Source organism: Colletotrichum spaethianum, assembly GCF_022836535.1.
Source record: "Colletotrichum spaethianum MAFF 239500 DNA, contig60, whole genome shotgun sequence".
NCBI lineage: Eukaryota > Fungi > Ascomycota > Sordariomycetes > Glomerellales > Glomerellaceae > Colletotrichum > Colletotrichum spaethianum.
Genome location: NW_026054830.1, coordinates 1 through 13,540, shown reverse-complemented (window position 1 = coordinate 13,540; position 13,540 = coordinate 1). Strand labels below are relative to the sequence as shown.

General features: G+C 55.2%; 4 protein-coding genes across 4 annotated transcripts; 1 reads left to right on the top strand and 3 right to left on the bottom strand.

The window, feature by feature from the left end:
• Positions 1 to 5,624: 5,624 nt before the first annotated feature.
• On the top strand, positions 5,625 to 6,202 carry ColSpa_12233 (uncharacterized protein; the record flags this gene model as incomplete). Its single annotated transcript, XM_049278445.1, has 2 exons — positions 5,625 to 5,755; positions 5,824 to 6,202. The coding sequence occupies 2 exons, from the start codon at positions 5,625 to 5,627 to the stop codon at positions 6,200 to 6,202; spliced, it is 510 nt and encodes a 169-aa protein (XP_049134402.1).
• Positions 6,203 to 6,967: 765 nt separating this feature from the next.
• ColSpa_12232 (cell division control protein 48) lies at positions 6,968 to 9,731 on the bottom strand (the record flags this gene model as incomplete). Its single annotated transcript, XM_049278444.1, has 6 exons — positions 6,968 to 7,548; positions 7,604 to 9,095; positions 9,153 to 9,402; positions 9,456 to 9,511; positions 9,575 to 9,602; positions 9,679 to 9,731. The coding sequence occupies 6 exons, from the start codon at positions 9,729 to 9,731 to the stop codon at positions 6,968 to 6,970; spliced, it is 2,460 nt and encodes an 819-aa protein (XP_049134401.1).
• A 1,181-nt stretch (positions 9,732 to 10,912) lies between these two features.
• Positions 10,913 to 11,377, bottom strand: ColSpa_12231 (uncharacterized protein; the record flags this gene model as incomplete). Its single annotated transcript, XM_049278443.1, has 2 exons — positions 10,913 to 11,240; positions 11,319 to 11,377. The coding sequence occupies 2 exons, from the start codon at positions 11,375 to 11,377 to the stop codon at positions 10,913 to 10,915; spliced, it is 387 nt and encodes a 128-aa protein (XP_049134400.1).
• Positions 11,378 to 13,217: 1,840 nt separating this feature from the next.
• On the bottom strand, positions 13,218 to 13,418 carry ColSpa_12230 (uncharacterized protein; the record flags this gene model as incomplete). Its single annotated transcript, XM_049278442.1, has 1 exon — positions 13,218 to 13,418. One exon carries the CDS (start codon positions 13,416 to 13,418, stop codon positions 13,218 to 13,220), a length of 201 nt encoding a protein of 66 aa, XP_049134399.1.
• Positions 13,419 to 13,540: the final 122 nt, after the last annotated feature.

Here is a 13,540-nt window from a genome sequence, read left to right as displayed (position 1 = left end):
CAAGTAGCCAATCTCGTTTTTTGTGGCTGATGACGTCTTTTTAATGTTTGGCGATGACAAGACCTATCGCATATAAAAGGTGAGAAGTAACAATTATTGATATCACATGACATCGGAGCGGGCTATGCGTATTACAGCAGGCTTGTTGACGCAGCTGCCGACTCGCTTGGGGCGAGATCGTCACGGATCGGTCAATCTTGCGGTCTAGGCCCTTGCTGTCGTAATCAGGCCGTGTTACTTGCGACAAATCACACTCAATGGCACAGCGCGGGCCCTTGTGGTTGGCTTTCGATATGTCGAAGGCGGCCTTTGATAAGGGCCGGCATTGGGGAAGCGGCATAGTTCGGCGGGAGGCATAGTTTTGCCTGTTTCAGTTGCTAAGTTTCTGTGTGTTGGTTTACACTTTCGTACCGAAACGTCCTGTTGTATTTGTGTTTTTCCCTGGCATTGGGAATGACTAAGTCGGGGTTGCACGCATCACCCATACTCGGAGGAGCTAATCAACGGGCTCCCCTGCGTCTCCTTTAGCAGCCAAATTCCCAGGGCGAACAAACTCAGCCGACAACGAGATGGCAGTATTTCGCCACGGCGCATTCGGTCGGGACTTTCAAGGGTCCAGTTTCCAAACTTTGCAATGTGATATTACCTGATGGTCCATGGGTACATGGCATGGGATGAACACGCCAGCGGCGGGCCCAGGTGGCTTGCAACATGCACGACTTGCGTCTCTGATGACGGGTCTGACTCAGATGCAAGGAGTGAGTATCTGAGACTGCCAACCACCACCGTCGGTGGCTTTTCGCTGCAGGAAGCCCAAAAAGCCAAACTGGGGCGTTTTAATCGAGGACTTGGCGGCTCAAGACGTGATATAGTTTTACGAGGTAACGCCGTTCGTTCAGCAGAACAGCAATCCGAAGAGACACGAGTGGCATGCAAATATGAGGAAAGGAAGGGAAGCACCCCTCCTCCAAAGAAAAATAAGCAAAATAAGGAAAAAAGACACCATCATAAATCAGAAATTCGCCCACCATGTTGGCGGAAGATATAAAAAACCCAAGAGGCGGTGATGCCCAGGAGGCACGACATCTGAGACATGGCATTGCTTCTTTTTTTACTCTCCCGCGTCGCACATGACATGTTCTGCAGGAAGAGGAGGCTGTCAGTCATCGCCGGAGGGGCCAAAGACGGTGTTTGAGAGCCAGCCACGCAGAGGAGTGCGACGCCCAGAGGTGCTGCCGCCCAGTTCTCGTTGATTTTCATGTCTTTATATCGATATGAAACTGCAGGGCGGTGATGAGCAAGTTCTGGAACATGGTCAGGACGGCCAGAGGGGGGTGTTGCTGCAGATGCCCAAGGCGGGCGGGAGTCTGGAACGGGTGATCAGCAAAGCCGACATGTTGTTTCCCGCGAGGCCAATCGTCTTGATGAAGGGGCCGCATCAGCTGCAATAGGGAGCCGTCCAAGCTATATTCGGCTGCGAATCGAATCGGATGTCGAGGATGGGCTGTGGACGGAAGCTCCGGGATCTCTAGCTGTCCATCTCATTTGGTGATGTTGGTTTCGGGAAGACGCAACAGCAGGCAGTATTGGATCACCGCCGACTTGTCTTGGGGTCCCGTAATGCTGCTACTGACAAAAGGGAGATGCCACTCTGTGGAAGCAAAGGCTAATGCTCCTGACCCATTGCTACTAACACGCCACTGCTGACGGATGTTTCTGGATGGCGACACGGCATCCGCTATCTGCCATAAGGTAATATGTATGCCGTATGGGCTGGTACTATCTGCATGCCCGGCTGATGCGCTGGAGATCCCTTTCCCAATGGCAAGTCACCCACGAGATACATTAGAAGCAGACGGCAGCTAAGACAACATGGCAGATTGGCGGCTACAACTTCCGAGTTAGATATCCAACCCTTTCTTGAACCAATAGCAGGGTGGTAGGCAGCAACAGTAGCGGCAGCAGTGGCAGCGGCACGTCGACCCGTTCGGCGTCGTTCTAGCCCGGCCGAGACCCAATCTATATCCTATACTTTCCACCGTTGGTCTCGTTGAGAGAAAGCGACACAGCTCTTGAGCACACGAGCAATGACTCGAGGAGGCCAGCGCCATCAAAGTGAGCCAATACGGAAGCCCTTCCCCGAAGCTGCGCGCCAAGTCCACGTTCGGAGCTCCAGGTTACGACTCATATTGCCATCTAACCGTGAGGATAGACTCACTCGCATTCTGAGCACCGATGCAGCATGGGCCAGCAAGCTCACCGAGGTCACATTTCGTCAACCATGTCGCACAGCGCACGGAACGATGCACGGCGGCTTACACGCAGAGAAGCTCAACCCGACGACGCCGTCATCGACGAGGAGATAGACCCACGCTCACGGTCTCGGAAGAGCGTTGGCTCGTGGCTCGTCCTCTCCCACCCACCTCATCCTTGCCCCGCTGATACCCGCGTCTTGCTCCCAATGGACTGGTAGACGGGATTTCTCTCGCTGCTGGAGCTCAAGCCGAGGGGCTGCTGTAAGTCGCCGAAGCCCGAGATCTGTCCCCCTCTCTCACCCTCTGTAGCACTCTGGATGCGAATGCGGAGTGAGGACGTGGCCCAAGCAAGACGTCACACAAGCAGGGAGGCGTTTGCGCGTGTACTTTTTCGGGAGCACAAACAGTCCAGTCACCGAATCACACGAAACCCTGCAGCATGTGGTGCTTACGCCCTCACATCTTTCGTTAAAAACGAAAAAGACGGCTTGCTCAGGGCTTGTGGGAGGGAGAAAGGGGGGGAAAGCGTCTCCCGTGGAATAGCAGAGCGTGAGCGCGAGGGTGGCGCGTTGTGATACACGGCACAAGTCGAGGTCGGGTTTCCACGCGCGCCCGCCCGTTGTGTTCTGATCCTGATCCCTCCCCGCCCGCATCCGGCTAGCTGCGCCGAGAGAAAGGGGAAAGGTTGTCGATGTCGAGTGGGTTCCCGCGGCACGGTAGCCTAGTACCGGCCGGGGGTGGGCGTCGTGGTCGGTCGTGGCCCGGCTTCTGGGAGCTTGGGTGTGTGCGCGAGTGTCGTTTCATCAGACCTGCATGAGAGAGGACAATAGCGGTGAAGGAGGTCGGTGTATTACATGCTTGTCCGGGGTGTTTATTGGAAGAATGGGGGGTCCCGCTTTCTGGCTTGCTCTCTTATCGCACCGGGCAAATCAGCTCCCAAGAGACAGCGATAGACAGAGGGAAAATGAAAGGGGAGAAGCCCAACAAGAATCACCCAAACCACCCCTGGAAAACTCTCGCACGCTCCAAGACGCGGAATGAGAAAGAGTTGAGCGTATCATGATGTGACTGACTGTACCATGAGTGGAACTCGGGAATTCGAAACGCTATCCGGGGAGACAATGAATGGACGTCTTGTGACTTTCCGTCGCTCAACATGTCTCGATGGCTGTACAACCACGATCCAGCCGAATGAGAGTACACCACATGGACGCCACTTGGGGAGGGAATGCCTCTCGCCCACTTCCATCACGCCCTCGGTGTAGAGGCGCTGTTATGCAAGGCCGGGAAGGATGGAGGTAGGGGCGTTTGCTTCTTCGCTTGGCAAAGGCCTTCCGCGGAAGAATTCACTGTGGCAGGGAAGCAAGTTTATATTCCCTGCTTTGAATCGGTGAGCCAGACCGACAGTTGTGTGTGGACTTTCACTCGAGGGGTCTCCGACACAGCAGCGAAAGCGGACGCAACTCTACGACTCGCCAGCCAGCCAACGTCCATCCAAGCCTCCGGGAACACCAGCCGGTTGGAAGAAACACGAGAAAAAGGATAATGAAAGCGCTTTACCCAAAGAAGCGTCCCGACGAGGTGCAAATCCCAAGCCCCCGGTCCTAGACTAGGATTTTGGTTCGATGATGGCGGTCCAGCGTGACCGTTAATGATCTGCTCGGCCTCGCATGGTTGGGTGATACAACGCCCGGCTCGGCTAGGCGCACCCGGTCGAAGGCTCAACTGCCTCATTCCTCGACCAATCCGCGAGGAAGTCTTCTTTTCTTCTCTGCAGGCCAAGCCCCCTGGCCGAGAGAGACGGGAAATGGGTGGGCCCTGTCACACACTCTCGGGAAGCGATTATCGCTGCGGGAAGGCCCGGTTCGTGAGGATGGCGAGATAGTGTTTGTGGTGAGCTAGCCCGTGAGGTTTGACCTAGTCCTATGCGCGGTGCGGTCATGATTTTTCGGGGACGGGCCGGAGGAGGTCGGCCGCTTGGGTGGCCCTGATGGAGACTGCGACATCCCCGGCCGCCCGCCTCGCCGCGGTGAGGCGGGGCCCTTTCCCTTCAGGACTAATGGGCAACTGCACTAGCAACCACCATGCTTTCGCGGTGCATGTCGAAGGCGGTATACAAGCGAGGTACTTATTGTGAGAGTACCTTGAAACCTACAAGGGGCCAGATCCTTCTCGAGTGTAAACAGTACCCGCAAGACGAAATTGAAGCTAGTTGTCCCAGGGTTGAGGATGGTAGGACGGGGCCTCCTTCACCGACCCGCGGGCGAGATATGAGCTGTCATCGGGATGCTTGGTCAAATGCTCCGATGGTGGTACTATAGTTCGGCGCTCGGAATAAGCTGGACGATACTGAGAACTGATGTGAGGACAAAGCAACAGAATATCATCGGCATAGAACAGATAGCGTATCCTAATGAATTGTAAGGATGTGGAAGGCCCGAAGCCGTGGTTGAGGCTTATAAACGAGCGCCGTGAACCACTCTTCAATATTCGCAGAGAGAAAGAACGCGGCCACTTCAGTTCAATATGCGGGCAAGAGAATGGCTGATCTCGATGACTAGAGAGGTTCGGACGAATGGTTCTCGGCGGGAGACCCATCAGGTTACTTTAGCTGGAGGTTCGATGGTTGGAGCAGGCCAAGTTTGGTTGTCAGGCTGGAAATCTTAAGAAACCGCCCGCTGTTTCCTGTGTTCTGGAAAATACTTAGGTAAGTAGGCAAAAAGTGGGCCATTGATCTTGGTGAGGTGTGGAGGGGCTTGAGGGGGAACACCAACGCTGTGACGGCCGACTTCAGTGGCTCAGAGTTGAGGGAGTGTTGCAAAATCCCAGGCCGGCCCCACGTGCCCGCCGCTTGCCAGAACCAGAAACCCCTGCATCGCTTCAGCCTTGCGCGCGCGCCTGTGAAAGCACCCGTTAGCTTCAGGTGCGCTGAAGCTTCCCCAGAAAGACGGCCCCAAAAAGTCAGCCTTGCCACCAGAAACCACGACCGACCTCGAACGAGAACACCCAATTAACGCCGATATTTGCCCCTTCGACGAGATAATTTACACACAAGTTCAAAACCCGTGACACAGGTACGTTATGGGTTGCTTGGTATGTCTACACACCGCTGACAAGGGACTCGAAGCCTTCCAACTCTGAACCGTCCACCCAAGCTCGCGCGCAACTATTCGCACTTACGCTCATCGATCCCCTCGGACGGCTGAACGAAAGGGACCTCTTTGACGAAACCCTCCGAAAGAAGCCGGTATAGGTCAGGGGGGGAAGGCCTGTCGGACGATCGCTTCACCTGAGGATACACAAGAGCCTGGCCTAGGCGCGTTTCGAGGTCGCTGCTACACATACACCTCCATTCCCAGATCCATCAACATGTCGAACCAAACGCCTTCAACCCCAGTCAAGGTACCGCCCTCGGCTGCGAACCACTCAGCAGCAACTCTGGATCCCGAGCTGCGGTCGCAAATCAACACATTACTATTGAAGGACGGCCACGTCACAAAGTAGGCGCTCCCCTCCTTCCCCCCTCTCCAGAGGCCCGAACTGAACGAGCTAACATTGCCTCTTTCAGAATCCAAGAACAGCTCCTCCACTCCCTCCACGCAAACCAAGCAAACTGGCCGACCCTGATCCAGAACCACGCCCTCAACCTCCTGCGCACGGGCGAGGTCACAACCTTCCCAGAACTCCTCCGCCGTGTCCTCGACGACGTCCGCCAGGACACCCTCAACCCCTCGGCAGCGAACGCATCCCCCTCAACATCCAAAACGAATGGCACGACGGGTGCAGACAAGGACAAGAAGACCAACGGTACTGCGAACTCCACACCGGCGGCAGATTCCAACGGCCAGCCGAACCTTGCCATCCCCGCGGCTGTGATCGATGAAGCTATCAAGGTCACGCAAGAGAGTTTAGAGGCTGTCTGCGAGATTGACAGTGCGGGTAACTGAGGGGACGTCTCCTTTTGACGGCTGGTGAGTCGAGAAGATAGAGAGAGAGAGGGAAACTGTTGGGCATTGGAAAGGGGGCGGCCCTAGAGATGAGATGGCCACTGGCCATTTCCTGAACGGCCCCAAAGAAAACTTCACCACCACTCACGCAGTGAGTGAGGAATAAGGGCATGGTTGTGTTGGGAAGGCAAAGCCATCCTTGATGAGAAAAGCCTTTATGTCAACCTTGAATAGTGCCATCAGCACCACATATGTGTACGTATACGTTTGGATCAATTACGTCGGGGGCGGCCTTCCTGTGGCTTGGGAAGAGCATACGATATCAAGCTTCTAGAAAAAAGATCCGCTATGAGCAATGAGCACTTCACGGGCCTAGAGAGCGCACATAGTAATCTTCATTTCCTTGCTTTTCAAATCAGTTGGTGATGCTTGTGTATCTGTTAGATTCGATTGCACGAAGACAATATTTCTCAATCAAGAGTGTTGATATGGGAATGACAGTACAAGCGGGTACAGGCAACGGTCGTTGCGTAACCAAGGGTAGTTGGAGCATGCACCGATCGAGATGACTTTATGTGATCAACTTTGATAGAAAACTACCTGTCTACCAACTCCGTCCGCCCCCAGATTTCCGCCGATAAGCACGAATTTCTGTGACTCGGCCCATCAACTGTACGCGTGATGGCGCAGATGTATCGGAGAGCAAATGAAAAACTAGAATACAACGAGGGCATGGCCTGCATTAAGTGGCATCTAGCCCACCCTTTAGTCGTAAAGGTCATCATCGTTACCAGCATCACCGAAGCTGTTGGCAGCTTCGTTGGCCGCACCTTCACCCTCGGGGAACTTGAAGTACGCGCCAGGGCCAGCATTCTTCATCTGCTGAGCAAAGGCCTCGTACCGGCGGATTTCAACGTCGCTAACGGAGCGGCGGGCCATCTGCATGGCCTCCTCGAAGTGACGCTTGGTGAGCTCAGGGACGGGGTCCTCCTCATCCTCATCCATAGCCTCCTCGCCAGCAGCTTCGCGAGCCTTGGTCTTCTGGATGTCGGCAGTGATAGCCTCCTTGATGGCAAGCTTGACAGCACGCTGAGTGATGAAGCCAAGATCGGCACCAGAGAAGCCGTGAGTCTTGGAGGCGATAAAGTCGATATCGACGTCAGCGGCAACGGGTGTCTTGCGGAGCTGGGCCTTGAGAATGCCAGCACGGGCGGGCTGGTCGGGCAGGGGGACGTAGATGAGAGAGTCAAGGCGTCCAGGACGGCACAAGGCAGGGTCAAGCTGCTCCGGCCTGTTGGTCGCACCAATAACGAAGACGTTCTTCTTTGAGGTCATACCGTCCATCTCTGTAAATGGGTTAGTCTATGCTTGCCAGTCGTCTGAGATGCGGAGGAAACCTACCAGTGAGAAGCTGGTTGACTACACGGTCGGAAGCACCACCAGCGTCGCCCATAGATCCACCACGAGCCTTGGCAATAGAGTCCAACTCATCGAGGAAGACAATGCAAGGGGCGGCGGCACGGGCCTTGTCGAAGATGTCACGAATGTTGCTCTCAGACTCACCGAACCACATGCTGAGAAGTTCGGGTCCCTTGACGGAGATGAAGTTGGCGGAGCACTCGTTGGCGACGGCCTTGGCCAACATCGTCTTACCGGTACCGGGGGGTCCGTAGAATAAGACACCACGGGACGGGGAAAGACCGAACTTAAGGAACTTCTCGGGGTGGTCGACAGGGTACTGGACGCTCTCCTGCAGCTCGGCCTTGACGGTCTCGAGACCACCGATATCCTCCCAGCGAACGTTGGGCACCTCGACAACAGCGACCTCACGCAGAGCAGAGGGGTTGGAAACGCCAAGGGCGAAGCGGAAGTTCTCCATGGTAACACCAAGAGAGTCAAGAACCTCGGCGTCAATGGTGTCCTCGTCGAGGTCGATGAGGTCCATCTTCTCACGAATCTGCTGCATGGCGGCCTCGGAACAGAGGGCAGCGATATCGGAACCAACGTAACCGTGGGTTTCGGCAGCGATCTGCTCCAGGTCGACATCGTCACCAAGCTTCATGTTCTTGGTGTGGATCTGGAGAACCTCGAGACGGCCGGTAGGGTCGGGGATGCCAATGTCGACCTCACGGTCGAAACGGCCGAAACGGCGCAGGGCAGGGTCGATCGAGTTGGGTCGGTTGGTGGCGGCCATGACAACAACGTTGGAGCGAGCCTTCATGCCGTCCATGAGGGTGAGAAGCTGAGAGACGACACGACGCTCGACCTCACCGTTGGTCTTATCACGCTTGGGCGCGATAGAGTCGATCTCGTCAATGAAGATAATGGCAGGGGAGTTCTTCTCAGCCTCCTCGAAGGCCTTGCGCAAGTTCGACTCGGACTCACCGGCCATCTTAGACATAATCTCGGGGCCGTTGATCAAGAAGAAGAAAGCACCGGTCTCGTTGGCGACAGCTCTTGCCATCAACGTCTTACCAGTACCGGGAGGGCCATACAGAAGCACACCACGAGGGGGCTTGATACCGATAGACTTGAAGAGCTGGGGGTGACGCAGAGGGAGCTCAACCATCTCACGGATCTGAGCCATTTGCTTTCTGCAGCCACCAATGTCGTCGTAGCCGACCTCGTTCAAATTGCCCTCCTCCTCGTCACGCTGGATGGGCTCACCCTCGCAGTGAATGACGGTATCTTGTGCGACGATGCCATATTCGGGGGGGTCGACCTCGACGACCTTGAACTCTACTTGCCTCATACCACCGCGAACGATGAAGAGATCGCCCTGGCGGACGGGTCTGTAGGCCTCGCGGAAGTAGGGAGCGAGGAAAACGTCGAAAAGGGAGCCGGTGATGCCCTCGACGGTGTCGGCGATGGGGAGGACAGCAATGCGCTTGGCCTGTGGGGGTGTAAGCAATCAATTCCAAGTGCGATGCATGTTTGCGATTTCACATACGTATTTGATGTCCGGGCAGGGGTGAATGGTGATCATGTCACCGTGCTTCACCCGCAGGTTGTGGCGAACAACTCTGTTGATGCGAGCACTGCCATCGTCGAGCTCATCGTCAGCAAGGACGATCAGGACGGTGTCCTTTCTCTTCTTGCCGCGCACAAGCACGGTGTCACCGCGGAAGAGCTGAAGAGCCTCCATGGTGTTCTCGGAAAGGGCAATGATGGAGTTGTCATCGTTGACGGCATCGGTAACCCTGCTTCAGTTAGTGCCAGGAAGCTTGCCCCACGTTGTCCAAAGCTCACGTACATCAGCTGGTTGGGCTTCTTCTTCTTCTTCAGGATGGCGGTCGCGATGTCATCTTGCTGTATGTTTGGTCAGTACGGCCATCATTCATCACCAAGTTCGTAGAAGCTGGGAGCACAAACATCCTTGACATCGGCACCGGAAGCGTCCCTGGTAGGTAGTGTCAGCGTCATTCCTTCTGAATGGGAGCTACTGCTCGATGTAAGAGCAACGGGTGTCTACTCACGTCAAGTTGACCTTCTTCTTGTGCTCGGCGGGCTGTTCCGACGGAGGCGCCATCTTGATTGTCTGTTTCTGATGATTCGGGGGATTCGTATGCGGTCGGATGATGAGGTATTGAAGGTGGGATCGTCAGCGGTGGGGTTGAGCTGTCGATTTGGATGTTTCCGTAAGGTGAGGAACACGGAAAAGAGGGACAGCGTAATTTGTATCCCTTCCTTTGAGATGTGAATGGGGAAAGGAAAGAGAGGATTTCGTGGTTTACGGAGATAAAAGGTGGGAGGTTTGGAGATGGGAAGCTTTGTTTCGGAGAACAAGCAGGTGCGGTGCAGTAAAGGCCAGCCAGCAAGAGGTGGTGACGGGAGGCGGCAATCACTGGAAAGCGGTCCCTGGACGACCAATGAAATCATACAGTGGGGCGGATTAAGTGGTCTCCGGCGGCATCGGGTAGCTTAGGTAAGGCGACGCTCCAGGGGTCGAGTATGGCCCAAGCTCTATGATTCAGGCGTCGTCAGGGCAGTGGAAAGTGTTCGAAGCTTCCACTTGGTCAGGTTGCTGACCTTGAGGGCCTGGTAGGCAGCCTTTGGCCACGCACTCTCTCAGCAAGTTGGTGTCGCACGCACGTCCTCCACCTAATCCACCTGGCCCCAAGCTACCTTACCTCACCAACACTGCTTTTCGGTACTTTGCCTTATCGCCTTTTTGCATTAGTGAGCTTTGTCGATATGGAGATTCCGGCGCACACCTTTGGCTCACCGAGATCACCTCACCGTACTATGGCTTCTGCGTCTCTCTCCACTCTCTCATGCTTTGCCAAGTCTCGCCGCCTGAGGTGGTCCTAAGTATGCTGGCTGGCTAGCTGTGTTTGGATTGCACTTTGCCTAGAATGCACGAGATGCCCTTTTAGCGCTTCGGCAACTAGAGACACGGACGGAACGAGCGAGCAACTTTCTTTGTCATTGTGCAACAAATCGTCCAAAGGAGCGGCGAATCCGACATCTGGTTCAGGCACTCAACACTCAGCTCTGCCGCCCCCAGTATTTGCCATCCCGGCACGCCCCTCATTAGCGAAACAGGCGATGCATGCAGCGGCAAAAGGATGACGGCTGGAATTCCTGCCTGCTGCAAGCAAACGGACCTTTCCCTCCTCAAAACACACATCCACTTTTCCCAGGCTCCCCTGGGGACGAGTCATCCGGCGGCCGTCTTCCCTCCGAACGACCCTCTGGCGCCACCTCCAATCAAACAGCAAAGGTACGGTTGTTCATCGCCTCCTGCTTGGAAAGCGGCCACGTCGCCACCTTCTGCCGCCACCCGAGGTATCTGGGGCTGCCGGCCGAGTGGTCGAACACCGGGACCGCGACCCCGGGCTGCATGGTCGGGACGAGGTTGATGTGGTGCTCCAGTAGTCTGAGCCCGAGGATGCCGACCCCGGAGCGGGGGCTGCCGGCCGCGATCCGCCCATAGCGGTCATTGGTATGCAGGAACGCCTCATACAACCACGAGAGCGCCAAGGGGTTGTTATCGCGGCGAGCTAGGCTGTGGTCGTGGCTTGACGCGTCGGGTCGTCTGCATTTATCGTTAGCATTGCACTTTACACCCGGGTCGGGCGTGCTGGGTAAGGCCGGAGCGAACGGTTGGGCTTACCCGTTGGCCAGGCCCGCGGCGTTGGAGCCAATCTCCACAACATCGGATTCGAAGCTCATTTGAAATGGATTTCCGGCGGTCTCTTCGATGTCACGGAATGGACCGAGTTGCCGGCGTCCAGTGAAAGCGACTCCGGCTTTTCGTTTGGTGGTTCTTGAGGAGGGAGAATTTGTTCACAGTTGCGGCTCTTGTATACTTGGGTACGCTCAACGATGAGGATCCGGTGCCACGGCCACGCTAAATGCTTTCTTGTAAAGCGCGCGGGCGATGGTCTTCTTATACCATGGCATCTGGAGCACAAACCGGCGCCCTCCCGTCGGCCTCCCGTTTGGCTCTCTTCACCATCCCAGATATTCGGTGCCGGCTGCTCAAGATATGGCAGGTTGCTGCAAGACACATGCAGCCCAACCAGGCTGCTGCAGATTTGGGGGCTATTTGCTGTGCAATGCTAAGCATGATGTAGCATGTGGCACACTTCACACCAGCAACCAGAAGGGGAGCTAGCCTGATCTTGTTGAGAAGCTTGTCGGTCATGTCTATTCCTTGCTCGACCTACAAACATTGTCCCTTCAATGCCCCTCTCTATGATCGATTCAACTTGCCAACTTAACAATTGGTACCATCATCTACTTGTGCATATCGTTTTCCATGCATGAAATGCCCTACAAGTTTATCCCATAATAGTTCAACTTTCAACAGCGACGAAACCCTTCCAGATCGCCTCCAATCTCGAAATTTGAGGCCCGATCTGGAAACGTAGAACTAGGGTACATAGCACAACGACGGGGTGGGTGTGACCAACCACCAGGCTGGCTTCCCTCTCAGCCTCAACCGTGACCCGACTTCCCCTCCCAGGCAGACTCCCAAAGCTCCGTCGGAATGTTACACACGCGCTCAGAATCTTGGGGCCCAGACTATATCGTTCCACACAGCCCCTCGCTCTATTCAAGCCCGCCTGGAAGCTCCGCCCTCCGTGACGGCTATCAATCTGCTGGCAATTCAACTCTTGCGGGCTGTCGATCATCGACATGTGCCTTTGTAAAGCTCGAGAGATTGGGTGTGGCTCCTGGGTTGGACAGGCAGTGTGACTGAAACCCACTCCCATTCTGCCAGCTTTTGATCTTGAGAAGCCCTACCCGCAAGGAAACACTCGATGACCCCGCTATCAAAAGAAGTCCCAACAACGTAATATCCTACTACAACTTTCTACCATTGACATGCGTGAAAGGAGGCGGGAACCTCACAGCCTGTTATACCCACGGTGCTTTTGATAAGCCCTCCCTTCCCTCCATTACCCCCGTCTGGTCGAAGCTCGCTTGGGCAAACACTGCCTAGCTGCTCGGCCGTCAGCACTAACAACACAAACTATCGATGCTATGCTGCAAGTTCCGGCCCCCAAACGCTACGTTACCGTCTCCGCGATCTCTTGTCTTGCCCAGCGCCTGGCCCGAAGGATCGGGGGTGTGGACGGACTGCAAGGGCTTCCGGCTGCCTCTCCTGTTCTCCGGCAACGCGGGCCTTCAAGCGACGGTAACGACATGGATAAAAGATCCTGGCCTGCACTCGGTTTTATCAGTACATGCATCCTCACAGACCATAGGCCAGAAGACATCGAGACATTGCGGTAATGTAGAAGACCGGGTCATGCTCGGTGATAGATGCTGTGGCTAAGATATCATACAAGATCATGATCGCCATCCCCGGATGCGAAGATGGATGGCTAAGCGTAACTCCTGTTCCCCAGATGCTGTTCTCCAACCGTTGAGCGATAAAAGAACGCCCGAATGATGCAGTAGAAATGAAGATTCGCTTTTCTCTTTTCGTCCGTTTCCCAAACCAACTCCATTTTTGTTCCTTTTCTTTTCTCCGCTTCCTCGTTTCCACCATGGTATAAGTCTCTTAGTCCTGCGAGAGTGCCGGTTGAAACCGCATCTGCAGAACCCATTTATCATCAAAATCGATACCTCTCCTAATCTTGGTGCCAGCCTTCTTCCACACCGTAGCACCAAGACCCATGTCGGCGATAAATAACTTCCAGTCTTCTTCCTCAGCAGCAGCGGCAGCGGCCCCAGCAGGGTCTGAGTCCGAGATAGGAGCCATTGCTTCGAGTAGTCCCTTCTTTGGCGCACCCATCGCCACCACGTAACGGGGCTTTACGTAGAGACGACCGCCATCAATGATACTAACCTTACCAGTCGACGGGTCGATACCAGTTGGTACAT